The sequence below is a fragment of the Crinia signifera genome, chromosome 3 (assembly GCF_055691185.1).
Source record: "Crinia signifera chromosome 3, ASM5569118v1, whole genome shotgun sequence".
NCBI lineage: Eukaryota > Metazoa > Chordata > Amphibia > Anura > Myobatrachidae > Crinia > Crinia signifera.
In genome coordinates this window covers 279,209,949-279,236,483 of record NC_139219.1, presented here as the reverse complement: position 1 = coordinate 279,236,483, position 26,535 = coordinate 279,209,949, and the positions used below count along the sequence as shown (strand labels likewise).

At 42.5% G+C, this 26,535-nt stretch overlaps 1 protein-coding gene across 2 annotated transcripts; it reads left to right on the top strand.

Annotated features, from left to right (window-relative positions):
* The first annotated feature begins 213 nt into the window (after positions 1-213).
* Positions 214-26,533, top strand: STK25 (serine/threonine kinase 25). 2 transcript variants are annotated; one of them, XM_083178202.1, is made up of 11 exons: positions 215-1,208; positions 1,580-1,810; positions 1,993-2,049; positions 2,136-2,244; positions 9,468-9,625; positions 9,709-9,894; positions 10,470-10,615; positions 10,909-11,011; positions 15,451-15,522; positions 23,783-23,913; positions 26,351-26,533. In XM_083178202.1, exons 1-11 carry the CDS (start codon positions 1,179-1,181, stop codon positions 26,367-26,369), a joined length of 1,242 nt encoding a protein of 413 aa, XP_083034328.1. In that variant the 5' UTR covers positions 215-1,178; the 3' UTR covers positions 26,370-26,533. The 2 variants fall into 2 exon arrangements, with proteins under 2 accessions (XP_083034329.1, XP_083034328.1); XM_083178203.1 differs by lacking the exon at positions 26,351-26,533 and having other exon boundaries at positions 214-1,208; positions 23,783-23,917.
* Positions 26,534-26,535: the final 2 nt, after the last annotated feature.

Genomic DNA, 26,535 nt, shown 5'->3' with positions numbered 1-26,535 from the left:
TCCGCCCTCTACCTCCTGTACTACAACTACCAGAAGCCACCTGTGCTTCGGTCAGTGTGGCTGCCTCTGGGAGATGTAGTTCACGGGAACCTGTGTTACGCGGCTGCCCACAGTACATGGAAATACAAGTCCCAGGTTACCTTGCGAGGGGACGTCACTGTGGGTAAAACTTGGGTGGGGGGGTCTGTACTTAGGGGTGTCAGGGAAAACAGGGTTGAGACTAGTTCCCCTTCACCGTAAGGACCTGGGGAGGAGATGGGGCAGGGAGAGGAGGAGCAAGTTCAGAAGAAGGGACCCAAATGGACCCTCGCATAGCTCGCTTCGCTCGCAATGCTTCGGGCACGGTGGCTCGCTTCGCTCGCCACAGCTTTAATAACCTCCTCCACGCCCTAGTGGATGGTAGGGCATGAAATACCGCCTGTCGGCACATGTCGGCTCAAAAAAAAGTTGTCTTGTTCTGACCTTGCTCCTCCTCTCCCGCCCACTCTCCCGCCCCCTCTCCTCCCCAGGTCCTTACGGCGAAGGGGAACTAGCTGCTACCGGGAAAACAGGCCCCGTGCGAAGGGTCGATCGCCTCCTGCTTTGCTGCAGGCTTGTATGCAATCAGCATCAGTAACATGGTGGCACAGCTGTCACTGGCATAGCCTGGCATGGGGGCAGCCTGCGGGCTCCATATCCTGCAGGTTTGGGAGGATGTAGCCTGAACCTTCCCCTGGGTCAGCAGATGTGTGTTATTACAGGGGGATACATTAGCATTCTGCATTAGGGCTGGGGTTTGTGTGATGAGAATATGGTCTCTAGCTGTGCGGCAATGCAGGACTTATCTCCAAACTAAGACTGCACATATGCTTCATGGTGGGTGATTATTGCATGGACTGGCATAGCTGCTTCCCATAGCGCATAGGTCTGTATATAAGGCTACTTGGCTGCTGCTGGCACAGAATTGTACTGCTAAGTACAGCAACACTTTATAAATACACACAGAAGAGAGCGCTTGCTGCTATATATGTGTGTGTCTTGCATTCTGGCTTTAGGCAGACTTATTTTTCAGGTTCATTATAAAATAGGGACATGTAAGGGTAGCAGTATGGGGTGACTTGTGGCGCTGGACCCACAGAAGCATTTAACCACGTAACGTCTGGCTGGTCTTCCGCTGACCGGGGAAAACTCACTTCAGAATGGCCCATATCCGAGACTTCCCAGCACAGGTAATAATGGACACAATATACATACTAGTCCGATTTATTTCCATTTTTCCTGAAACTATCTCCACATCTCATATATTCACATTACGGTAACCTCTAAAGTGCGCTCAATATAATTTATTTTCCTGGTACATTAGTGGGTAGGATGAACAATCCTTGGAACTCTTAATCTTATTGTCTGTGTATATATATAGAACATCTGTTGGCTTTATACCATACATTATTTATTAAAATAAACATTCCATATGGTTCTGTAGTGGGAATATGGATTTTTATATAAACACAGTATGTGTTGTTGTGGTTTCACTTTGGGTGAACCATTACTTGAACAGTTGCGCTTGCTGTGTTTGTAATGATCATTCTCTTTTCTGTAGGGGTCCAGGATGGATCCAGAGCGCCTCTTTACCAAGCTGGAACGCATTGGGAAGGGCTCGTTTGGAGAGGTGTATAAAGGGATAGAGAACAGCAACAAAGAAGTGGTGGCCATCAAGATCATAGACCTGGAGGAGGCAGAAGATGAGATTGAGGACATTCAACAAGAGATCACAGTTTTGAGCCAATGTGACAGTCCTTATATCACTCGTTATTATGGCTCCTACCTGAAGGTAATGTGATACAAACTACTGTACCTATGCTCTGTGCTACTGTAGGACTGTCCTGTTACCCTCTACAATGGTAGATTTGACCAGGAGTGAGGGTGTCTCGCAAATGATGTTTTGTGAACTTGGATGTACTAAACTTTTTTTGTTTATGTAATTTATTTGAATGTTCATCTTTTTCTACCTAGGGGTCAAAGCTGTGGATAATTATGGAGTATTTGGGTGGGGGATCCGCTTTAGACTTGGTAAGACCGTCCTAATTCTATTAGCATGTACACACAACTGTTGTTTCCCCATCATGTCTTCATCTCTGTACTTTTTCATGCTGCAGTTGAAACCTGGCCCACTGGAAGAGTCCTATATTGCAACAATACTACGGGAAATCCTTAAAGGCCTGGATTACTTACACTCTGAAAGGAAGATCCATCGAGACATCAAAGGTGGGACACTGGTACAGCGATCTGCTTTCCTTGCTCATCTTTATCTATATTGCTGATACTACTCTTCTATTTCCTCTGGCTGTAATGCGGGGTGTTTCACTGCCCAATACGCATGCCCGTAATATGTTGGCTACCCTGTTTTACTTTGCGGGTTGTCTACAGAGGCATCCAAATGTACGGAAACCCACAGGGCACATATTAAGGGTGCACCTAGCAGCCTCCTTCCTGCTTCTCTGCAGTGTCCCTAGCACTTATTCTGTGACATTTAGCAGTTTGCCCTTGGAGGGGGTTGTTTGCCGGACAAGGGTGCACAGTTGCCCAGCTACCGTACTCTTTTCTGATGTGCATGACAATAAATAGCTTTAAAAATGCGGCCTAATTCAGATTTGATCGCAGGGAAATTTTTGTTCTCAAAATGGGCAAAAACTGATGTAACTTGAGCAGAGAGAGTGTCTTTTTCTTTAAATATGTGTCTTGTTTGTATGGATTCAGTATTAAATCCCGGCGTTCAAAATCCCGACCGCCGAAATCCCGACAAGGGGGGGGGGGCGTGGATCGCGGGCCCGGTGCCTCGCTACGCTCGGCACACTAATTTATTCTCCCTCCGAGGGTGTCGTGGACACCCACGGAGGGAGAAAGTGTTGGGATTTCGGCGGTCGGGATTCCGGCATCGGGATCCTGACCGCCGGCATTTACACTGCATCCCATTTGTATTGTTCGTGCACAAAAGTACAATGCTGGGGCTGGCATTCATGTACTTATGTGTGTACACTGTGACAGACCTTGTATGCAGCTGTGAGGCGTATAACGTGCAAAAGTTAGGAAAGGTTGTGAATCACTACCGGTGATTGACATCTCACACGGCGTCTTTGTGCCACAAAAACTAACTATAAAAGCATGGATTTTATTTAAGCATTTAGAGGGTGTTTCTGGTTGGTTTTCAAAAGCAAACTCCTTCTTTAATGGACAAAACCATGTGCACCGCAGGTGGGGCAGATGTAACGTGCAGAGAGTGTTAGATTTTGGGTGAGTTATTTTGTTTCTGTGCAGTGTAAATACTGGCTGCTTTATTCTTACACTGCAATTTTTAGATTACAGTTTGAATACACCCCACCCAAATGTACCTCTCTCTGCACATTTTACATCTGCCCCACCTGCAGTGCAGCATGGTTTTGTCCATTAAAGAAGGAGTTTGCTTTTGCAAACCAACCAGAACCACCCCCATAATACGGTTTCACATAAGTCTGGTACATAAGATGAGAGTACTAGGTTGAAGACAGAAGGGGAGATTCATCAAACCTCTAAAGAGGATAAGAGGATGTATTGTAAATAACATCGAAATCAGATTCTAGCTACCATTTATGTAGTGATCTCTAAAATGATAGCTGGAAGCTCATTGGTTGCTGTTGGCAACACCTCCATAGTGTTCATTCTAGCACCCGCCATATTTGAAAACCCATGCAGTTCCTCTTCCCTGCCTGGGGTGTCGCTGTCTGCTGTGGTGTTTCTAACACAGGTTTGGTTTGCATATCAGTGCTGATATACAGACCACCCTGTGCAAGAAGCACTACAACAGACATCGACGCCCCAGACAGGGAAGAGGAACTGCATGGGTTTTCAAATATGGCGGGTGCTAGAATGAACACTACTTCACATGTCTACTGGAGGTTTGATCAATCTCCCTTAGAGTACAGGGTCCTGTATTTATTGCAATCTTTGCTAGAAAGTATGGTATCCTTGGGCAATAAAGTATTGCATATAGTATGTAGTACATCCCTCCACCTATTGCATGCATACTGCAGGTTAATAATGCTGGTATGCATAAATACATTTATCTTGGGACAGCTCTTCCAATGTAGAGCTATCCCAGTCCTGATCTGGGTTTATGACCTGTTGCTCATGTGCAGCAATTGTCCTGTGCAGTCATTGGGGGGATTAGAGGGGTCCTTTGTATCCCTCTCTGGATCTTTGTGCAGAGCTGTGTTGCCTATCACTACAGAAACTTTTGCTTTCTGTAGCTTACTGCATACTGGTATATCGCAGTCCGTGTAAGTCTACCCTTTGAGCGCCATGTGAAAATTGCCAAGCTAACATTTGTATTCATAGTAATGACCTGTAATGTTTATCTTGTATAGGAAATCTAATCTTTTTTTTTTTTTTTACACAACGATTTGAATTGATATAACAAATATGAGCGACGCTGGTTTTTTTTAAGCAGATATTTTAAACATCTTTCACAGATGTTGGCACTCAAAGGTTTAATATCTGCTGCGGAAATAGGGGAACTGAAGAAAATCTAAATGCAGTCAACCTTTTTAATAAAAAGCAATATAAAAAGTTAACTTTTGAGGACAAAGAGTGCCTTAGGCGATACATATGCATAAAAAAACATTAGAAACAAATGCGTTGTATATAAAGTGCTTTGTTTTCAAATATTTTGGTTCCAAGGACCAGAGAGAGGACAAGAGGTCATCAGTTATTTGCCACATAATACTTCTTTCACATCGCATAAATAACCTGTGTCGGACCCGGGTCAATGTGCAGTGTGAAAGCGCCACTAGTCAATAACCCGGGATGACCAAACCGGGATTTGAACACGGGTTAAAAGAAGGGTTTAACCCGGGTCGATGTGTAGTTAAAAGCTACAGACCCTGGGTCGGTGAAAAATGATGTTGATAGACTGTTTCTGTGTTCATGTCACCAGCTTGCATATACAGTATGCATATCCTGTACAGAGCACACTGCATTCAGAGAGCACATTATCAGTACACACTTTTGGAGTGATGAAGAGGTGAGGGAGCTGCTGCGGATCAGGGGTGAGGAAGAATCACAGGCTAAATCCACCAGCAGTACAGCAGAAACAATCATGAAGTCGGGACTGTGTGCTGTGACATGTGCTCTGTCAGCCATGATTGCTGCTCTGCACAGAGCATTCCGCAGCCGCTCCTTTAGTTTCATGCAAAACATCATAAATGTGAGCCAAAAAGTCCATTTAAAATCACATCACTACTGTTTAACATGGGTGACCCATGTTGTTTAATTAGGCATCAAAATGCACCAAACCAGGTCTAAAATGGGCTAAATAAGGATCTGAGCCTGGTCGTACAAAGGTCCAACCCGGGTTTGCAAGTGCAAAAGGGGTAATTGAGATGGGAGAACAGAAAAACAGAACACGCAACCGTGTGTTGACTGATCGGTGCTGCACTGCAGGTGGGGCAGATGTGTAATGTCCAGAGAGCTATAGGCCAGTAACCAATTAGCCATTGTAATTTACCGCAGTTAATTGAATCTTCCGGGGCTACCCTATTATCATTGTTACCAACAAGTATAAGGGATTTTGGGCACGCAGAACAAAATCAACAGTGACCGTCCATTAAGAGCCCCGTGCTTTTTTTTTTTTTTTCTTTATTAAAGTATCACTTTATAAAAAAAAAAAACATATAGCAATTATGACATGTAAGAGGAAATGCATTGAATGATGGCAGCAATTACAATTCTGGCAGAATCAGCAATTCTGATTCTAAAACCACAGAGGCAACGGGATTCATTTGTATTGCATCATCATATGTAGAACATGTTATTGTTAAATAATTATAGTTCAACTGACATATAGGGCACGAAGACATGGGAGGGTCCCGACCCAGCAGAAACTTCCCTACTCGGTGCAAATGCCAAGTCAAAACAATCTATGTAATTGGAGCATCCCCTGTCAGTACTCTCGTTTCATAGTATTCTGTGTTTTGAAGAGAACATTTGATTCTGCCTCGGAAATCACTAGAAAGGGTACAAAGAAGCCAGTTATTTGCCAATTTTTATGTAATGTTGTTTCTAAACAATCCATAAAGAATATATGTTGTTAGTTAATTTTAAACAATTCATTGTTTTTGCGAAAAACACATAGGTCTAGGCAGGGGTTAAAGTGAGGGGGAACAGGGTGGAACAGAGTTCCATCACCTCTAATGGTGAGGTGGAACATTTATACCTCCACATTGGCCCTGCACAGTAATTCTCACAGAGAAGCATTCTAGTTTGTAGGGGGATGCCAAAAACCCTACCACTGGCCCTGTCTCTGCCTAATGGGGGTAGAGGAGGGGGGTAATTAGGTGGCATAGAGAAATGAGTTCCCCCACCTCTGCCTGACCACTTTATGCCCTGGGTCTAGGAATTTATCCTGGATCCTGCCGATGTGTCCACATACATCTATTATTCATATGTTACAAAGTCATGTTGCACATAAGGCGAGAGCACCGTGTGAACCGGTAGCACAGAGCATGGTTTTGTACAAGTTTCTACATTAACATGCATCTTATTCACAAAATAATGCCTACACACAAGCAGCATATGCTGATTAAAATGCGACATTCCTATATACTGTGAGCGACTGGCATGGCATGACTAGAAGGGATTTTTAATGCACATGGAGGCTTGGTATATGTGTTTTTTTTTTTTTTTTTTCACTTGAAAATTATTCACATTTAACTGATTAACCATATTTATAGTGTACTAGTTAATTGCAGCTATAATTAGTTGAGAATTTATTGTGTGTGTGAGCAAACTGAAGAACTTAATCAAAATTTCCAGTTTTGAGGTTGGAAACAATTTTTCTTTTACCCTGTAAAAACAGCTTTCACACTGGGGCTGTGGTTGTGCTGTCCTGTATGTAAGCAGAATGACAGTGTATGAAACATGGGGTTGCACACATTAAATAAACTGATAATAAATAGTGGAGATTTGATTCATGAATTGATCAGTGCATTTAAGCCTGCAGCCCCCTTCACGGGACCCCACTTTTCTGCAAGTCCTAACACTATCACTGAAAATGGCTACAATACACATAGCTATCACATCAATGTTTGATTCCAGGCATACTATCTGGTCTAAGGCTCACAGCACACTATGCTTTTATATGTGAGCAGTTACCAACACACCTGTCACTAATCATCTAGGGAAATGGTTAACATAAGCTATGTTAACCATTTCCCTAGATGATTAGTTTTGCATTGATCAATTCATGAACCAAATCTCCACTATTTATTATCAGTTAATTTAGTGTGTGCAGAGCTCCTACAATGTCTGTTTAAACAATGTGGTCACAAACCATAGGGCACCCCAAAACTAGGAAAGGTGTGTGTGTGTGTATGGGGGGCCAGCACTCACTACAACAAACTAACTCACCTTAACATTAAAATAATCAATTAAATAAATAATGGGGTTTTAGTTCATGAATTGATCAATGCATTTAAGCTTGCAGCCCATCGCCAAGGGACCCCATTTCACTGCAAGTCCTACACTAACAACTGATTTTCATGGGAACCTGGCAACTGTTGTCACATCATAGCTAAAATGAACATGTGTTATTTTCCGGGGTTAAAGCTCAACTGCCATGTCCTTATGGCTTTTAAAGGTGAGACCATCCCAAACACAGCACCTGAATTAGTATTAAAGGGGCAGCTGTCACAGGTTTCAGGTAAATGAGCTTATCTAGGGTGCATGAGAAAGCTATGATCACAGTAACAGAGGTTAATTAAAAAATCAACCCAAATATATAGATACAGAAGTACCAACACACTCGCCATTCCTAGGAATGGGGTGCAAACAGCACCCACTTCCCAGGATGGGGTGCATTGGCCTGTGACCACACACTGTGTTTGTATTTACTAGAGTCTACTATTGTAAAGCGCAACGGAATCTGCTGCGCTATATAAGAAACTGCAAATAGATAAATAATACTTCTGTGTATATATATATATATATCACACACACACGTTTATGATTGTGTTCAATAGTTACTAAAAATGTTAAGCCCACATTAAAGGTAAGCTCCTTTTCGTAGAAATCCATTTTGATGACCTTGTCAAAGTGATATATTGCTTTGTAAATATAGGCAACTCTGGAAACTGAATACTTGTCAGGAGTTATGAGCCAGGCGTCTCGCTGCACCTCAAGTCATGTAAAGTGTTGTTTTTGGTTGCCCTGACATCCCACTGGCTATAGTAGGTTCTCAGGTGGAAGGCTTTTATTTTGTCTGTGATTACTCTTATCTGCCACGTGTCTCATCTCCACTCTGTTACTGGTTATTCCTATCTGCTTTCTGTACATCCTAACATGACAAGCAGATATATATGCGCAGCCGAACATTGCCGCTGTTTAAACTGCTTCCCTTTTTTTATGGAAGTATAGCAAGTGCGATAATCTAACAGAGAAATAGGCTGAAAGAGCATGCAGACTTTAACCCACGGAGTGCCAACATCTCTGTGAGAGATGTGCAAAATATCCTCTAAAAATACCAGCGTCGTTCACATTTGTTATATAAATGCAATTAAAATATGGGTAAAAAAAAAAAAGATATTTCCTATATAGGGTAAACATTACAGGCCATTATGATGAATAAATATGTTTGTGTGGCAATTTTTACACCTATTTTGACAAATTTACCTTGGCACTCAAAGTGTTAATAACCAGGAACCTGTGGTAGGAAGCTACGCTGGTGATTAACACTTCACTGTATTGTACCTTGGTTCATATCTGAATTTGGTACTTGTGTATTATCACGGCACCCAAGTTTCCTACGTACGGCACCATAGGAAAATCGCATCGAATCGCATGGGCCATTTTAAGGGCCGTGCGATGCGATTTTCCTATGTAATTTATACAATTGCATGTGATCGCATGCGATGCGATCCCCTGGCGCTAAGAGAGCTGTGAATAAATTACATAGGAAAATCGCATCGCATGGCCCTTAAAATGGCCCATGCGATGTGATGCGATTTTCCTACGCAGAATAGCCCACTAAGCAAATTGCTTAGTGGGCGCCGTGATAATACAAGTACCCTGAATTTTTGAGTTTAGTGATCATCTAAAGTTTGTAAATGTTCCTTTTTAGGCCATCTAAAATCTTTGTTACCATACTTAGAGCAGTTTGTATAGTATGTGATGTCAGCTTCTATTATCATGTCACTGCATTTATAGCACATCTTTGTTACCATACTTAGAGCAGTTTGTATAGTATGTGATGTCAGCTTCTATTATCATGTCACTGCATTTATAGCACATCTGTGTTACCATACTTAGAGCAGTTTGTATAGTATGTGATGTCAGCTTCTATTATGTCACTGCATTTATAGCACATCTTTGTTACCATACTTAGAGCAGTTTGTATAGTATGTGATGTCAGCTTCTATTATCATGTCACTGCATTTATAGCACATCTTTGTGACCTTTAGCTGCAAACGTGTTGCTGTCAGAGCAAGGAGACGTGAAACTGGCTGATTTTGGGGTAGCGGGTCAACTGACAGATACTCAGATCAAGAGGAACACGTTTGTGGGCACCCCATTCTGGATGGCACCAGAAGTCATCAAGCAGTCGGCCTATGACTTTAAGGTTTGAACCCATGTGAAATTTTTAGTTTTTGCCATACAGAATCCACATTTGATAACTGTTCTCATTCTTTTCATCCTCCCTAGGCAGACATCTGGTCCTTGGGCATCACGGCCATTGAGTTGGCCAAAGGCGAACCTCCGTACTCTGACCTCCATCCCATGAGAGTCTTGTTCCTCATTCCCAAAAACAACCCTCCATCTCTGCAAGGCCAACACAGCAAACCGTTTAAAGATTTTGTGGACGCTTGTCTGAACAAAGACCCTCGATCTGTAAGTGTCTATTATCCTTTTAAATCTAATTTCTCTATCATTCTTATGGGATACAGGGAGTCGTTCATAACGATGGGGAAAAGAGCTTATCCGAAGGAGACAGGTTTCCTGCTGTTGGGTAATAAATACATTAATCAGTGGCGTAACCACTTCCCCAATGGCTGAGCCATTTTGCAAATGCCAATGATTGCAATTTGTCAGAATGACCACTGACCTGATGAAAAATAAATGCAAGTGTATTACTGAGGGTCCTGAAGTCTAGCACATGACATGTGATGCTCTTTCTGTTGCATTAGCTGCTATGTAGACACTGTGTTGTTGTTGTTGTTGTTGTTGTTGTTGTTGTTTTTTTATCAACTTTCAGACATTCTGAATGTAAGAAGAGCTAGTGATGAATTGTTGTATTCTATGTTTAGAAAAGCACACTGTACCATGCCTGTGATACGTTTTATAAACCATCGATAACTAGGAAGCCTGCTTGAAGCAAATGATTCGAAAGCTATTAAGGAAGCTAATGTGAGAGAAAGATCTAGTTTTCCATTTAATGTCTATAATAAATCATTATCTGTATGTAGAGGCCCACGGCGCGGGAGCTGCTCAAACATCGCTTCATCTTGCGATACACCAAGAAAACATCCTTCCTTATGGAACTGGTGGAACGATACAGGCGCTGGAAGTCCCAGGGCCACCGCGATGACTCCAGCTCGGACGAGTCTGATCTGTGAGTAACGTGAGAAGAGTTAGACGCTTCATTTCTCAGTTAGGGGCAGATTTTTTAAGCTCGGTGAAGTGATATGGTTTTTATCACCGGCCAATCAGCTCCTAACTGTGAAGTTGCAGGCTTGGTTTGAAAAAATGACAGGTAGGAGCTGATTGGCCGGTGATAAAAGCCAGACACTTTATAACTTCACCGAGCTTAATAAATCTACCCCTCAGTGTCAGGATGACTGTGCAGTATGTCACGTGACCTGCATTGTGCAGTAACATCCAATGCCTTGTTTTTGTGATGGTCAGGGATAACGAAGATGAGAGAAATCAGAACCAGACACCTCACTGGTCCTTTCCAGAAACCATGAGACCCTCTTCCATGAGCAGACTGCAGTGGGGATACCAGCAGGTATATTTGTGAATCATGTGTAACGTGCACTTTAGGGACAGTCACTATGGCCTGTCCTTTACAGCTGATCTAATATACCTGACGCTATTATTGCTTATCAATGGGTTTTATTTTTGCTAAACCTACAATGAGCCAGGTCTGCATTTACCATATACTGTAGGCACACTGACCGAATAGAATTATTATCAACCCCTTTCCTTCCCCTGCTTCCTGCTTTATACTGATCAGCCAGAAAATAATTGCGTCTGATAGGAGCATGGAGGTTGCATGATTACTTATAGCCACCTGCCCTAGTTACACTTATCCTAGATACAGTGGCTGTAGACATCTTAAAGTCCCACCCATTTACTAATAAACAGAGACCGTTCTAAGGCTGAATATTTGTTCCACCCACAAAATTGTTGCCTGTGTTAGGTTTTCTATGAGTGACTGGCAGTAGGGGATTAGCAATATCCATCTGATAGGTACGGATTACCTGTTTCACAAACTCTTCCATTACAGTCTAGATTTAAGGCTATCAAGGCCTCAGTCCAGATGGTCAAATCAAATTGTCTGAGGTACCAATTAAAGGCACTTACTCAGATCTGATCGCAGTACAAATTTGTTCTCAAAATGGGCAAAACCATATGCACTGCAGTTGGGGCAGATGTAACATGTGCAGAGAGAGTTAGATTTGGGTGGGGTTTGTTGAAACTGAAATCTAAATTGTAGTGTAAAAATAAAGCAGCACAGAAACAATCTAACTCCCCCAAATCTAACTCTCTCTATACATGTTACATCTGTACTGCGATCAGATCTGAATAAGGGCCAAAGTTCTGTGTGCTTAAGAAAAGCTATGCTTAAAAAAAAATGTACTGCAATGGAAGAGTTTAAGGAATTCTGGGTTAAGGCGTAAAATGGACAGAGTGGAGTTCTTGCTTCTTCTATCAGGTAAGTGAACAGAAGAAAAATATATTTTTTAATTATTCATTTTATTGATATGCATTAAAATTTGGGCACACACGGTCTCCTTGTTGTACATTCAATAATAACAGATATATACACAACAAAATATAATGGTATAGATGTATAGCGAGGAAATGTATCAGCCAGCGTGCTTTATGATTTCCAGATCAATCCTGTGAATCACTTGCTGATAAGGCTGTAATAATTGTATAAGTGCAGCGGTGTAGCTACGTGTCACGATGCCCGAAGCAAGGGCATGTTGCACAGGCCGCCACCTCTTCCAACCCTTCCCCAGCAATGATTATTACAGGTACCTTTTGCAGAGGGAGGGGGGAAGACCTGGGAGTATGTGGAGCCTATAGGGAGTGTGTGTGTCCTGACTCTTGCGCCGCCCGTCCGTGGCACTCACAGCTGACATTGTGAGCCACGGCTGGTTGGTGCAGGAGTTGGGACACAGAAGACCGCGGGCGACACAGGTGCCTTTTGCGGTGCACGGCTCCAGCGCTCTATTAACTCTCGGCGCCCAGAGCTCGGGCTACACCCCTGTATAAGTGACCATACATTTAGACAAAAAAACGGAATTGGCGAAAATATTTATATAAATGGTGTTCACGGATGGGATACCAAGGTCAACAAGATGTACCCTAAAAAGTGCTCACTCTCTCCAAGATCCGTTTCTACCTCTTATCCATGTGCCAGCAGTGAACGGAATAAGTGAGGGCACGGAGACCATGGATTTATTTTAAAGTAGGGGATCTGCTGTTGTAATTCAAAACCAAGTTTAACCCCTGTTCATCCAGCGCAGGGGGTATATCCTAGTCCGTTCACCATGAGAGTCCCCAGAAGAAGAAGTCCAGTACAGCAGAGATAGTGTTACTTATTTTATTCATAAATGCAATAATACTTATATATATATATATATATCGAGCAAAGGGTGGTATAAGCGCCGAGTGGATTCTCCCAAAGAAGAAAAGTTCTGTCCTTTTGATCACAAGATGTATTTGATCTCCTCCATATACACCAATCCTCTTCCTCTTCTAAGAGTGGCAGCTCCTCTCCTATTGGTTCCTGTTCCAGGGAACCTTTGTACAGAAATCTAGGAAAAAAGAGTGAGAAGGGCGCCTTCTGGTGAAGTAGGTTTAAGCTGTATCACCCAAATGTGTACAAGTGTACCGTTGTTAGTGGATTCCAACCACTTTTAATGAGCGTGTTTACAGGTAACGTCCAGGACTTGGGTTTCTCTTATCCCCTCGTTCTTTTCTCTCAGACCCTCCGCTTCAATCTTTTTGGACGCTGTCCGCCGCACATCGCTAAATATGCTGCGTGTTATAGAGTCCAGTTGCAGTCGGACAGTCGCGGGCCGCGGACAGCGTCCAAAAAGATTGAAGCGGAGGGTCAGAGAAAAGAACGTGGGGATAAGAGAAACCCAAGTCCTGGACGTTACCTGTAAACACGCTCATTAAAAGTGGTTGGAATCCACTAACAACGGTACACTTGTACACATTTGGGGTGATCATTCACTAAAGGTGAAGGGATCTATATTAAGCTTAAACCTACTACACCAGAAGGCGCCCTTCTCACTCTTTTTTTTTTTTTTTTTTTTTTTTTTTTTATATATATATATATATATATTTGGTGTGCCCTATGGCTTGTGACCACATTACTTAAACAGACATTGTAGGGGCTCTGCACACACTAAATTAGTTGAGATTTGGATTGATCAATGCATTTAAGCCTGCAGCCCCCTTTCACGGGACCCCACTTTTCTGCAGGTCCTAACACTATCGCTCAAAATGGTTACAATACACATAGCTATCACTTGAATGAAACATTAATGTGATAGCTATGTGTATTGTAACCATTTTAAGCGATAGTGTTGGGTTCCCGTAAAGGGGGCTGCAGGCTTAAATGCATTGATCAATTCATGAACCAAATCTCCACTATTTATTATCAGTTAATTTAGTGTGTGCAGAGCCCCTACAATGTCTGTTTAAACAATGTGGTCACAAGCCATAGGGCACCCCAAAACTAGGAAAGGTGAGTGCCGATGTTTAGTGTATATATTGTTAATCAGATTATTTTTTTAAATTAGTCTTATTGTGGTCACATTCTCTCATGCACCCTGTTTTAGCTAAGATTCCATAGCTTATGCTAACCAGTTCCCTAGATGATTAGTGACAGGTGTGTTGGTAACTGCTCACATATAAAAGCATAGTGTGCTGTGATCCTTAGACCAGATAGCATGCCTGGAATCAAACATTAATGTGATAGCTATGTGTATTGTAACCATTTTCAGCAATAGTGTTAGGACCTGCAGAAAAGTGGGGTCCCGTGAAGGGGGCTGCAGGCTTAAATGCATTGATGAATTCATGAACCAAATCTCCACTATTTATTATCAGTTAATTTAGTGTGTGCAGAGCCCCTACAATGTCTATATATATATATATATATATATATATATATATATATATATATATATATATATATATATATATATATATATATATATTCTCATTATCAAATGCTGATGGGTGCTGCAAAGTTTTAGCACTTCAGTGTCATGCCAGGACAAATGATGATTTAACTAATTGTTAATTTAGATGAGTACATATATTGTACAGTATAAAAGATTATAATCTTTGTACTCATCTCAACTAACAATTCTCTAAATCATCATTTGTCCTGGCATGACCCTGAAGTGCTAAAACTTATCAGCACCCAGCAGCATATGATAGTAAGAGAGATATATATAAGAAGTATTATTGCAATATCCCCTATAGTAATCTTTACTTCAGCTCTAGAATAAATCCCTGGTCTCCGTGCCATCATTTATTCCATTCACAGCCCATTGTAACACACGGATAAGAAGTAAGAACGGGACTTACAGAGAGATGTACTAAGCTTGAAAAGTGATAAAATGGACAGTGATAAACCACCAGCCAATCAGCTACTACCTGACCTTTTTCAAACACAGCCTGTGAGATCACAGGTAGGAGCTGATTGGCTGGCTGTTTATCACTCTCCATTTTATCACTTTTGAACCTGAGTACATCTGGCCCTAAGAGAGAGAGCGAGCACTTTTGTAGGGTACACCTCCGTGACCCACTATCCCTATCTTGGATGTATATTCTGCCAACACGGTACCGATAGATTAAAACACATTATGGACCTTTATTCTGGTCCGTTTGCAGCCAGCATTCGTTCGATGTTAGGTGTATGTGCATCTATAGCCGCATTTCTTGTGCATACGCCGGGTGTGTGCAGCCGGGGGGCGTGGGCTGCACGGCGGATAGTCGTGCCCATGGAAATGCCCAGCATTTCTTGGGCGTTCCCATGGTAATCGGGCTGTGACATTGGGGGCGGGCAGCTGACCTCACCGGATGTCACCCGTCCATGTATATTATGAATATTGATGATAGGATACTAATAGTAGTGAAGCTATCTGTTGATGATGTGTCTTACATACCGTCACTGTGTTGTGCTTGACTCTGCAGCCAGCGGATGTGATAAAACGACTGCCACGATCTCACTGTTTATCGGCTCTGGTAACACCCGTATTCCAGGAGGTGAGTTCTTCTATTAGTCTAAAGGCCCCCACACACTAGAACGATTTTTTTTGTCCGACAGATCGTCCGATATATCGGCTGGGTTTTTCCGATAATAGTCCGATTATTGTCAATTATCGGGATGCGGTCATTTGGTCTACTGCATTATGGTAGAAAGTCATTAGGTCGAATCCATTAGGTCGACATGCTAAAAGGTCGACATGACTCTAGGTCGACATGGGAAAAGGTCGACATGATTCTAGTTCGAAAGGTCATTAGTTCGACAGGTCATTAGTTCGACAAGGTCATTAGTTCGACATTGTCTATGTCGACATTCACAAGGTCGACATGGAGTTTTTCACTGTTTTTTGAGCCAACATGTGCCGACAGGCGGTATTTCATGCCCTACCATCCACTAGGGCGTGGTGGGAGAATAAAATAGTGTGCCGAGCGTAGCGAGGCACCGTGCCCGACGCATTGCGAGCGCAGCGAGCGATGCGAGGGGATGCAGTGCACTTTAAACTGTGTCCATGTCGACTGTGTTGACATTCAGGTAAAAAAACAGTGAAAAACCCCATGTCGACCTTGTGAATGTCGACATAGACAATGTCGAACTAATGACCTTGTCGAACTAATGACCTGTCGAACTAATGACCTTTCGACCTAGAATCATGTCGACCTTTTCCCATGTCGACCTAGAATCATGTCGACCTTTTATGGAACAATTGGGTTTTAGTGCTGCGCTCTGCCCTTGCTTATGGTTTGGAAGGAACTTGTATTTAAATAAAGGAAATTGTATTTAAATAAAATGAATTGGAGAGAGATTGTGTTACTCTTTTAAATAAAACAAATCTTTACTGATAATCAAAAAGTGATACTAAAGGTCAAACACAATGATAACAATTCGCATGTTACAAATAACGAAAAGAAATAATAATGGATGTCTTGAAGGTCAGGAACTCTGCAATTTAAACAGAGTTGGGTGTCCTGAAATGCTTAAAGATTACAGTTCTGTTTGTTCTCTGCACAAATACAGATCATGAATGTCTGATAAGAATAATATTCAAAAGCAAAGCATAAACCGTAACCAGATTACTGGTTTTTTAAGTTTTGATGAAGTTGCTCAATGTCCTGTGAAAGGAAAAAGCATGTGTGTCACCACGGCGTCCCGTTAAGTGACAAAATTTCAATGTGTACACAGTCCCGTCAGTGGTGATTCTTCAGGTACCTCTTTAACATTGGTGGCCAGTGGCGCCTGGTTTTCGGGGGAAAGTACTCACTTGCCGCCGCAGGTTACCCGGACTCTGGGAGACTTGTACAGCGGGACCGCTTGCACTCGGGGCTGTGTGTTAACACGGCTCCCTGTGCTGCGGTGCACGCGCTGTGATGTCTCCCTGTCTCGGAGGCTTGCAGGACACTGCCACGGATGCCGTTAGGTTCGTGGCTGCGCCTGCTTCACCTCTCTACGGGCTTCCTGCAGAGGTTTGTTTTTCTCTCCCCGTACTCACCTCTTGCTGCTGATGGATTCGGTCCCACGCTGTCACTGACGCGTACAGTCTGGCGCGTGCACCCGCCTGCTGTCAGCGTCTTCTGTTGCGGAGGTCCTGCAGTCTCAGCCTGTCGGGGTAGCTGCTTACGTGTGGATGAGTCAGTAAGTATCCTCCAACGCGTTTCAGCTACCTTGTAGCCTTCTTCTAGGGAGATTCATGCTGTATGTATGTCCATTGAGGGTTTAAATAACCCTCTCATTCCCTTTGCTATCCCACCATTGGTTGTTGGCTTAAGCTGGTGATTGGTTGTCTCTGTGTGACGTTTTCCATCCGCCCATATTTGAAAAAACATGTTGTTTCTATAGGCTAGTGTCAGACAGTTTGAAATGAATTTGTCTCCGTTCTTAAATACAATATTGCTGCAATAAACAATGGTGTTTATTGCTAATTAGGTCAATCTGTAATTACCAATTAGGTAATGGTCTGTGTACGATCTTGCAGTGCTGACTTCAAAGGAAGAAAAAACATGCTGTCTCTGCAAACTAGTGTCGGACCATTTGAAATACATTTGTCACAGTTTCTAGATTAGGGGAAATGCAGAAATGCTATAAAAAAAAAAAAAAAAAAAAAAAAAAAAAAAAAAAAAACAATAGTGTTTATTGCTATAGTAGTTTAAACGGGGGTAATTAGGTTCTGCTATGTTGGACAAAATGCACTTTATTACTTCTTGCCAACTATAGCTTTGACCTCGTTGTCCAGATTGAGACCTCTGGGTTTTAATGTTTTCAGGATATACATCCATTTGAGTTCAAGTTTGTTTATTTTCATTTGAAAGTCTCCACCCCGCCAATTTTGTTCTACTATTTGGATACCTGTGAATTTTAGTGAACTTGGGTCCCCGTCATGGTGATCGTTGAAATGTTTAGATAAATTGTGCTCATCATTCCTCTTTTTAATATTACGTAGGTGTTCATTAATCCTGGTTTTTAATAGTCTGGTGGTCCTCCCTACATACTGTTTTTTGCAGCTGCATTCTAGCAAATAGATTACCCCCTTACTATTGCAAGTTATCATGTTCTTGATGTTAAATGTTTCTTTAGTTTGATTAGACATGAATGTTTTAATCGGTTTCGTGGATTTGACATTTTGGTTTTTGCAGCCTGCACACGTCCCGCAATGGAAAAATCCATTCCCTGGTCGTGTCGTTAGGGTGGTCTGGATTTGTCTTTTGGGTGGAATGTGATTGTTCACTAATTTTTGTCTTATGTCCGGGGCTTTTCTGTATACAATTTTCGGTTGATTGGGCAAGATGTCTGCCAGGGTCTCGTCCTCTAGTAGGAGGGGCCAGTGTTTTTTAAGAATCCTGTGCATTGTGCCTGACTGTTGGGAAAATTGGGTAATAAATGGAACTTCTTGATAGGGGGTATCTGTTTTGTTTTTGTATTTTAGAAGGTCTGTCCTGTCAGTTTTTTGTACTAATTCTAAAGCTGTTGCTAGTTGGTCACTGTCATAGTCTTTCTCTCTAAACCTGGTTGTCAATTCTGCACTCTGTTCTATGAAGTCTCTTTGCATAGAGCAGTTTCTTTTAAGTCTGATGTATTGGCCTTTCGGTATTCCCTGTAGCCACTTGGGGTGGTGCCAGCTGCTTGATAGAATAAAGCTGTTCACATCAACAGTTTTTTTGAAGGTTTTTGTGTGTATAGTGGAATTCTCTATAAAGATATTAAGGTCCAAAAATTCTACGCTGAGTTTACTGTACTTTGTAGTGAATATTAGGTTATTGTCGTTTTGGTTCATGTCTGTCAAGAAATGTGTTAGTGAATTTTCGTCCCCTTTCCAAATAAACAAAATGTCGTCAATAAAACGGTTCCAGAGCACGAGATTCGCCCCGGGTCCGCCCCCTCACCATATGTGATGATCCTCCCACCAACTCATGAAGAGGTTTGCATACCCCGGAGCGAATTTCGTGCCCATTGCGGTCCCCGTGGTCTGTAAGTAGAAGTCGTTCTCGAACCATACGTAGTTGTGCTTTAGGATGAAATTAATACTGTCAAGGATGAATGTGAGTTGTTCTTGTTCTATGGATTGGTCTTTGGACAGGTGATAATGAATGCTGTTTAGTCCTTGGTCATGGTCAATAATGCTATATAGGGAAGTGACATCGGATGTCACCAACCACATGTCATCTTCCCATCCTATGTTCTGTAATAGTTGTAAGATGTGCGTGGTGTCCCTGATGTATGATTTCTGTTTTTGAACATATGGTTGAAGAAAAGTGTCGAGGTATTTTGAGAGGTTAGTGGTTAATGAATTAATTCCAGAGATAATTGGTCTGCCGGGTGGGTTTATCTGGTCTTTGTGAATCTTTGGCAAGTAATAAAACACTGGAATGACTGGATGAGGTGTCTGAATGAATCTTAGTTCTTGCTGATTGATAATTCCTTTTTGGTGTCCTGCTGCGAGGTGTTTGTCTAATTGGTTTTTAAATTTGATTGTTGGGTCTTCTGTTAGTTTAATATAGGTTTTGGTATCGTCAAGTATCCTATGCGCTTCTTTCAGGTAGTCATTTTTGTCCAGTATTACTGTCCCTCCTCCCTTGTCTGCTGGTTTTACAATTATCCCCTTATTGTCTTGTAGGTCTTTAAGGGCTTGTTGTTCTTTCTTAGTTAGGTTATTTGTTTTGGGTTTGTCGTTTATGTTTTCTATCTCCCTCTCGACCATTTTGATGAAAGCATCTAATTGTGGGCCTTTCATGTGACTTGGGTAAAAGTTGGATGGTGGTTTGAGCTCAGTGTGTTTATAGTTATCAATGCCCTTTACTGGTTCGTTTCTTACTGGTGCTGGTACTATATTGGCGAAGTATTTTTTGAGGGTTAGTTTTCTTGCAAAATTATGTAGGTCCAAGTATGTTTGAAATTTGTCTATCTTATTTGTGGGTGCGTATTTCAAGCCTTTGTCTAAAAGTTTCAGGTGATTATCTGTTAGTTCGTTCTTACTCAGATTGAAAATCCCCTTACCTAGTTCTGTTGTTGTTGTATTTGTTTTGTTTTTGTTTTTTTGGGGTTTGTCTCCACCTCTACATCCTCTTCTAGTGTTCCTAATTTTCTTTTTCCCGTGTTGTTGGGCTGTCTCTCTGTTATGTTTTTCATTTGTGGGTTTTTCTCTAAAAAAAGAAGGGGAGAGGGGATCGGGGTGACACATTCTACTGCGTCTGTTGTGGTATTTTTAATTATTTTAGGTGTACTGGCAGTTTCTGTTAGGGCGCTGTTTTCCCACCCTTGTTCTAATGACAATCTGGCTATTGCTGCGTATCTGTTTCCTTCTTCTTTTTGCAAGTGTTCACTTATCTCATATATTGAAAATGATTCTTCGATTGTAGGGATTTCTATACTGTCTTGTGTGTCGTCATACACTGAAAAATCTATGGGTTCTGTTGGTTGTTTGGTGTGCAGTCTCGTCATGTATTGTTGATAGGTCAAATTCAATTTTTTGTATATCGGGGTTTTTTTGGGGGTATTTGGTCTGTTTTTTATCAAGATTGGTTTTTTGTTTTTGGATTTCTTTATTTTTCCTGTGGCCCTGATCCCAAATTTGTCCCTTAGAATTTTCTTTTTTTTGATTTCAATTAATTTGCTTTCCCCCTGTAGCAGTCTTTTGTTAGTGAGTTCTGTCAGAGTGATGAATTCTGGCTCATTTTTAAAAGGATCTAGTTCTTTGTCAAGTTGATTAATTTCTATCTCTATTTCGTCCAGTTTTTTAGTATTGTCGTCAATAATTAGTTTAATTAACTGTGATGAACAGCTTTTCAGTATGTCAGTCCATTTGGTCATAAATATCTCATCGTCCAGGTTGTGCGTTGGTGTCTTTTTAATGCATAAACCTTTCGGGATAAGTGCGTTCTGTTCGTACAGTTTTAGTGTCTGCGTCTCCCACCAGAGTCTTGTTTCTTTATTTATGAGTTTTTCTAGTCTGAGAAGTGTGTCACATCCTAATGGATTCGACCTAATGACTTTCTACCATAATGCAATAGACCAAATGATCCCAACCCCAATTATCGGTAAAAATCGCCCGATATATCGGACGGAAATCGGACAAAAAATCGTTCTAGTGTGTGGGGGCCTTTACTGTGTAATTGGCCAAATCAGCCCCTGCTATTGTACTGAACTGTACCTTTTGCTGTAGACAAAATCCAATCTTGCTGGTCTCTCGGTAATGCAGAACCTTCTAAGAGACTAGCAATGCAATACACCAATTGATGGCACAACCGGTCCTGTATCATTATAAAAGTTATAAGGAATAGAGAAGCTGTATGCACACTATCTGCCAGTTGCTCTTGGACATTAGAAAAAGTGATGGAATTGTGCCAAGATTTACATAATTATATTCTGGTACTTGTGTACTAGCACGGCGCCCATCGCATCGCAGACCATAAGCCTGGCATGCGATGCGATGCGATGTTACACGATGGCAGGCGATGTTATACAATTTTAAATTGTATACCATCGCATTGTATGGCATTCTATCGCATATACAATGGTTTGCAATTTAAAATTGTATAATCACCCTAATGGGTTTTTCCAGGTGAAGTGGCCCCTATAAGATAATTAAACGTGATGGGTGCTTAGTATGTTAAAAGCACCCCCACTATCAATGCCAACCCAAAGCGTGGCAAGCGCAGTGGTACGTGTCCTACGACCTTTTCATACCCCCACTATCCACGTCGTTGTGGAGTTTATTTTATATAGTGTGGCGAGTGCAGCGAGCCACGAAGCGTGGCGAGCGCACGCGGAATACATGTAAAGTAATACGTGTCCTCTCGCGGGGCTTGCCATGCTTCGGGCTCGCCACACTATATAAAATCAACTCCACGCCGACATGGATAGTGGGGGTATGAAAAGGTCGTAGAACGCGTACCGCCGCCTCTCGCCACGCTTTGGGTTGGCGTTCATAGTGGGGGTGCATTTAACATTGTAGCCCCCATTAGGGTGCTTATACAATTAAACATCGTATAAGGGGCTTATACAATTTAAAATCGGATCACTGTGCATCGGGTGTATGGCATGCGATGCGATTATATGTCGTGTGACCTAATATCGTGGGCGCCGTGATAATACACAAGTACCTATATTCTTCTTAACTGTCCATTTTATTTATATATATATATATATATATATATATATATATATATATATATATATATATATATTTACACCCTGTTGATAACACAGCACTAAATATTCGCATTAAATATAAAACAGTAAAGCTACATTTTAAAACCCCATGTTATATAAATAATGACAGAGTTCTATATAACTCATCTATTTTTAATGAAAATTGACCTTAACTAAATATAACGTAGTGACGTCCAAAATGGATATAGCAGTTCTTGGTCATCAGCATTCATGTACAAGGGAACCAATAATTGGCCTCTGAAGATCTGGTATATTTGTCCATTTTGGAGGAATGTACTAAGCAAGTCCCCGAATGTGTGTGCCCAAAACACACTGGGGTGTACTGCCAGCAGTGCTGCCTGCTCGCTGTCACAGATCGCATGGTCAGTATTCAACTGACCCCCTGCACACACTGTTTCTCCCTCGCTAGATTTTTGCAGCGAGGCGGGAAACAACGTATGCAGCCACTAAAACAGCGAGACTCGCGGCTAAATGCAGCAGGCTCCCTGCATTAGCCACGAGCCTCGCTGTCATCTGACAGCGAGGATTTCCCCCGGCGAGCAAGACTAGCTACTGAATAGGGTGAGCAATCGGCAAGGGGGTTAAAAGGTGAGGATTGCTTGTTTTCGTCGATCCCCGCCGTTGGACCCACTCGACGCTCACATTGAATACGGCCCTTTGTGGCAAAGCTGATGAATATGTGTGGGTATTGGCAACAGTGGTTACTTGCTAGTTCTGCTGGAGCCTGAACTAAGGGTCTTTATGTCTGCAGAGGGGTCTTTGCAGATAATACCCACAGCTTGCCTTTGGTAACAGATGTGTATTAGAGGTTTGTATGGTTCTTGTGGGGTACTGTTGTATTCAATTCAATTAGGGTTAAAAACTAAGAACTTAGGGCCTTATTTTAGTTCACTCTGACAAAATCCTTCTTAAGCCGTGTACACACGGCTGCGATAGGGGCTGAAATCGCTGGAAATATGGTTGCTGGCGACAACATTGATGGGAATCGCCGGGTGCGCGCTCCCGTTTTAAGCCCCATTCTAATCGCTGGTCGCAGGAGCTTGCTCCTGCGACCAGCTGATTACCTCTGCAGCTCCCCTGGCAGAGATTCCTTTTCATCAGCGACCATCTCTGGTCGCTGATGAAAAAGAGACACGTGTGTACGTACCTTTTTAGATGGACAAAACCACGTGCACTGCAGGTGGGGCAGATGTTACTTGTGCAGAGAGAATTAGATTTGGGTGGGGTTTTACTTCATAGTGAGATCTATATTACAGTGTAAAAATAAATCAGCCAGTATTTACCCTGCACAGAAACAAAATAACTCGCCAACATCTGCCCCCCTGCAGTGCACATGGTTTTGTCCATCTAAGAAGGATTTTGTCAGAGAGTGAACTAGAATAAGGCCCTTAATGCCTTGACATGCATGTTTCTCTAGTGTCCTGTGGTTTTTCATTTTAGAGTTTATTAATAAAGTAAAATACTCTTAATGATTAAAACTAGGCTGGAGGGACTTATAACGGACACAGCGCCTCACACATTCATGTATGAGGAACACTGTTTGCTCTGCTTTTTTATTCATTAAACCCTAATAAAGTCCTTTCTGTGTCCGTCTGCCAGCTGCGGGAGCAGCGCTGTGCTGGAGCATTTGGGTCCGTGCAGGAACTGGAGAATGCTTTTAGCTTAGCGGAGGAGTCCAGCCCTGGAATTACAGACCAGCTGATCTCTCACCTGGTTCAACGTGTGCAAAGGTAACGGGAAATGTACTCCACACTAAGCACTGTTCTCAGAGCCGGCCTTAGGCATAGGCAAACTAGGCAATTGCCTAGGGCATTTGGAATGCCCAGGGGCATCAGCAGCTTCTGCTGATTAAAATGATATGCAGCATGCCTATATTCTGTGTGTGAGTGAGGCTTATGTGTGTCATGTATAAATGCATTAATAATGTGCAACATATGTGTAAGAGGCATTATGTGTATCATGTATAAATTCATTAATAATGTTCCACATATGAGTAAGGGGCATTATGAGTGTCATGTGTATAAGGGCATTAATAATGTGCAACATATGTGTAAGGGGCATTATGTGTGTCATTATGTGTATGAAGGGCATTAATAAAGGTTGGCATAATGTGTAAGGGGCATTATGGTTATAAGGACATTAATAATGTGTGTCATGTTTAAGGGGCATTACTGTGTGGTATTATCAGGGGTGCCAAGAGAAAGGGGTAGGGGGTACAAATTACCCAGGCCAAAGTCTGGTGGAAGGGCCCTGTGGGGGCCTTGGGCCCCCTCCCCTTAAGTGACAGCAGCAGCTGCAGCTCTTCTCCTCTGCCCAGCACACACTGCTTTGTGCTGGGCTGCAGTGTGGCCATGGAGGTGCTTAAAAAACAATATTTTCTCAGGATTTTTTTTAAGGGTATAATGTAAGGAGTAATGTACATTAGGTAAAGTGGTACTACTGTGTGATGTAACGTGAATAAGGGACACATCGCATGATATATTGTGAATAAAGTTGCACTACTGTGTGGCATAATTTGAATTGGGTGTACTATTGGGTGGCCATGCCCCTTCCCAGCAAGAACACACCCCTGTTTGGGCTGCGCACCCAATGTGTGCACTGTTTCTATTTAAGTATTGCGGGTAGGAGCATCAAAATGATGACTGCTATGATGAGAGTTGATGGTGCTGGGAAAGGGGAGCAGGGTCAGAGGTGGAACTAGTGGCGGTGCTAGGGGGCACCAGCCAAAATCTTGCCTAGGGCACCATTTAGGCTAGGGCCGGCTCTGACTGTTCTTCTAGGGAAGAGTTATGAACTGCAGAGAGTTTAGATATAATGGGGCAGATGTATTAAGCCTGGAGAAGAGAAACTGGAGATAAAGCAGCAGCCAATCAACTCTTAACTGTCATTTTCAAACACAGTTCATTGGCTGGTGCTTTATCTCCCTTCAGTTTATCTCTTCTCCAGGCTTAATACATCTGCCCCATTGTCTGGTTACTTATTTGTTGTCTTCATAACAGTTTCTTATATACCCTTCTCTCTGTTTACTGATGACATCCATGAGTATGGGTCAATGGGTCGAATACTGAAGGTCGACTCAGACGCAAGGTCAACATGCCTAAGGTTGACAGGGTCAAAAGGTGGACACAAGCTTTAGGAAGGTCTTAAGAAAAAGCTGTGGTTTTCAAGTTTTTTTTCCAACATGGACACGGTATCGGTGCTACGCTTGGCACACTACTATATTCTCCCTCTACGTGCTAGTGAATGGTAAGGCATGAAATCCCGCCTGTCCGCTCACAAAAAAAAAACAGTACAAATCCATGTCGACCTAATGCTTGTGTTGACCATTTGACCCCATGTATGTCTCTTTTGCGTTGTAATTGAAAGGCAGATAGTGCTGCCCACACATTATGATCTGGGCTAATCAAACTGACCAAATATTACTGTATTTTGCATTTTAAAGCAATCCTTATACTCCATTCCCATACTTCAGTAGCCGCTGTCAAAATCTGTACCAATCACCACTGGCAGCTTTGGGCAGGGAGGCGGGCATCATTCATCTAGGAATTGCAGGGGGTAATGGGAAGTCATCTGAGCCACCTAACCAGCACAGTGTAGCCAGGTGACATTCCAGACTGTTCTCTGATCTGGCTGCTCAACAATCCATGTGTGGAAAGGGCTGCAGGCATACCTCCCAACTTCTGCCCGGAGGAAATAGGGACCCGTGCGAGCGCCCGAAAAGGGGGTGGGGCGTATGCAAATGAGGGTGCGGCTTATGCTAATTAGCCGCAACCTCATTTTCATACGAGAATAGACGCTGTGCGCATGCGCACAGCGTCTATTCTACTAGATTGGGGGGTCTCCCAACTGCCACCCCCCGCAGCGGGACAATGCCTGCCACGGGTGGGACAGCGGGACAGGACCCGAAAATCGGGACTGTCCCTCTAAAATCGTGACAGTTGGGAGGTATGGCTGCAGGTCAGAGAACAAACTAGAAGGGGTGCAGCCTCCAGCCTGCCAGAACTGGGACCTGATAATTGAAGGTTATAGTTCTTTATAGGACTAGCTTGGCACAGCACGCTTTACTGTACGTAGCTTAGAAAAGACAATAACTATGAACGTATGCACCTGGAATATGGCGGAGTGTTTGTCAGAGGGATCATAATCACCCAGTTCATCTCTTACCAGGTTCTCCTCTGCATCCTGAGCCAACACCATCCTCCTCCCGATGTGTATTGGGACTGCACTGTGACCAAGGACACTGCCATCATGGCATTACTTATGTATTATTGTAACGTACAAAAATGTTTACCAGTATTTTTCATCACCCATCACTTACTGTATAGAAATAAACTGACATTTTATACATAAGT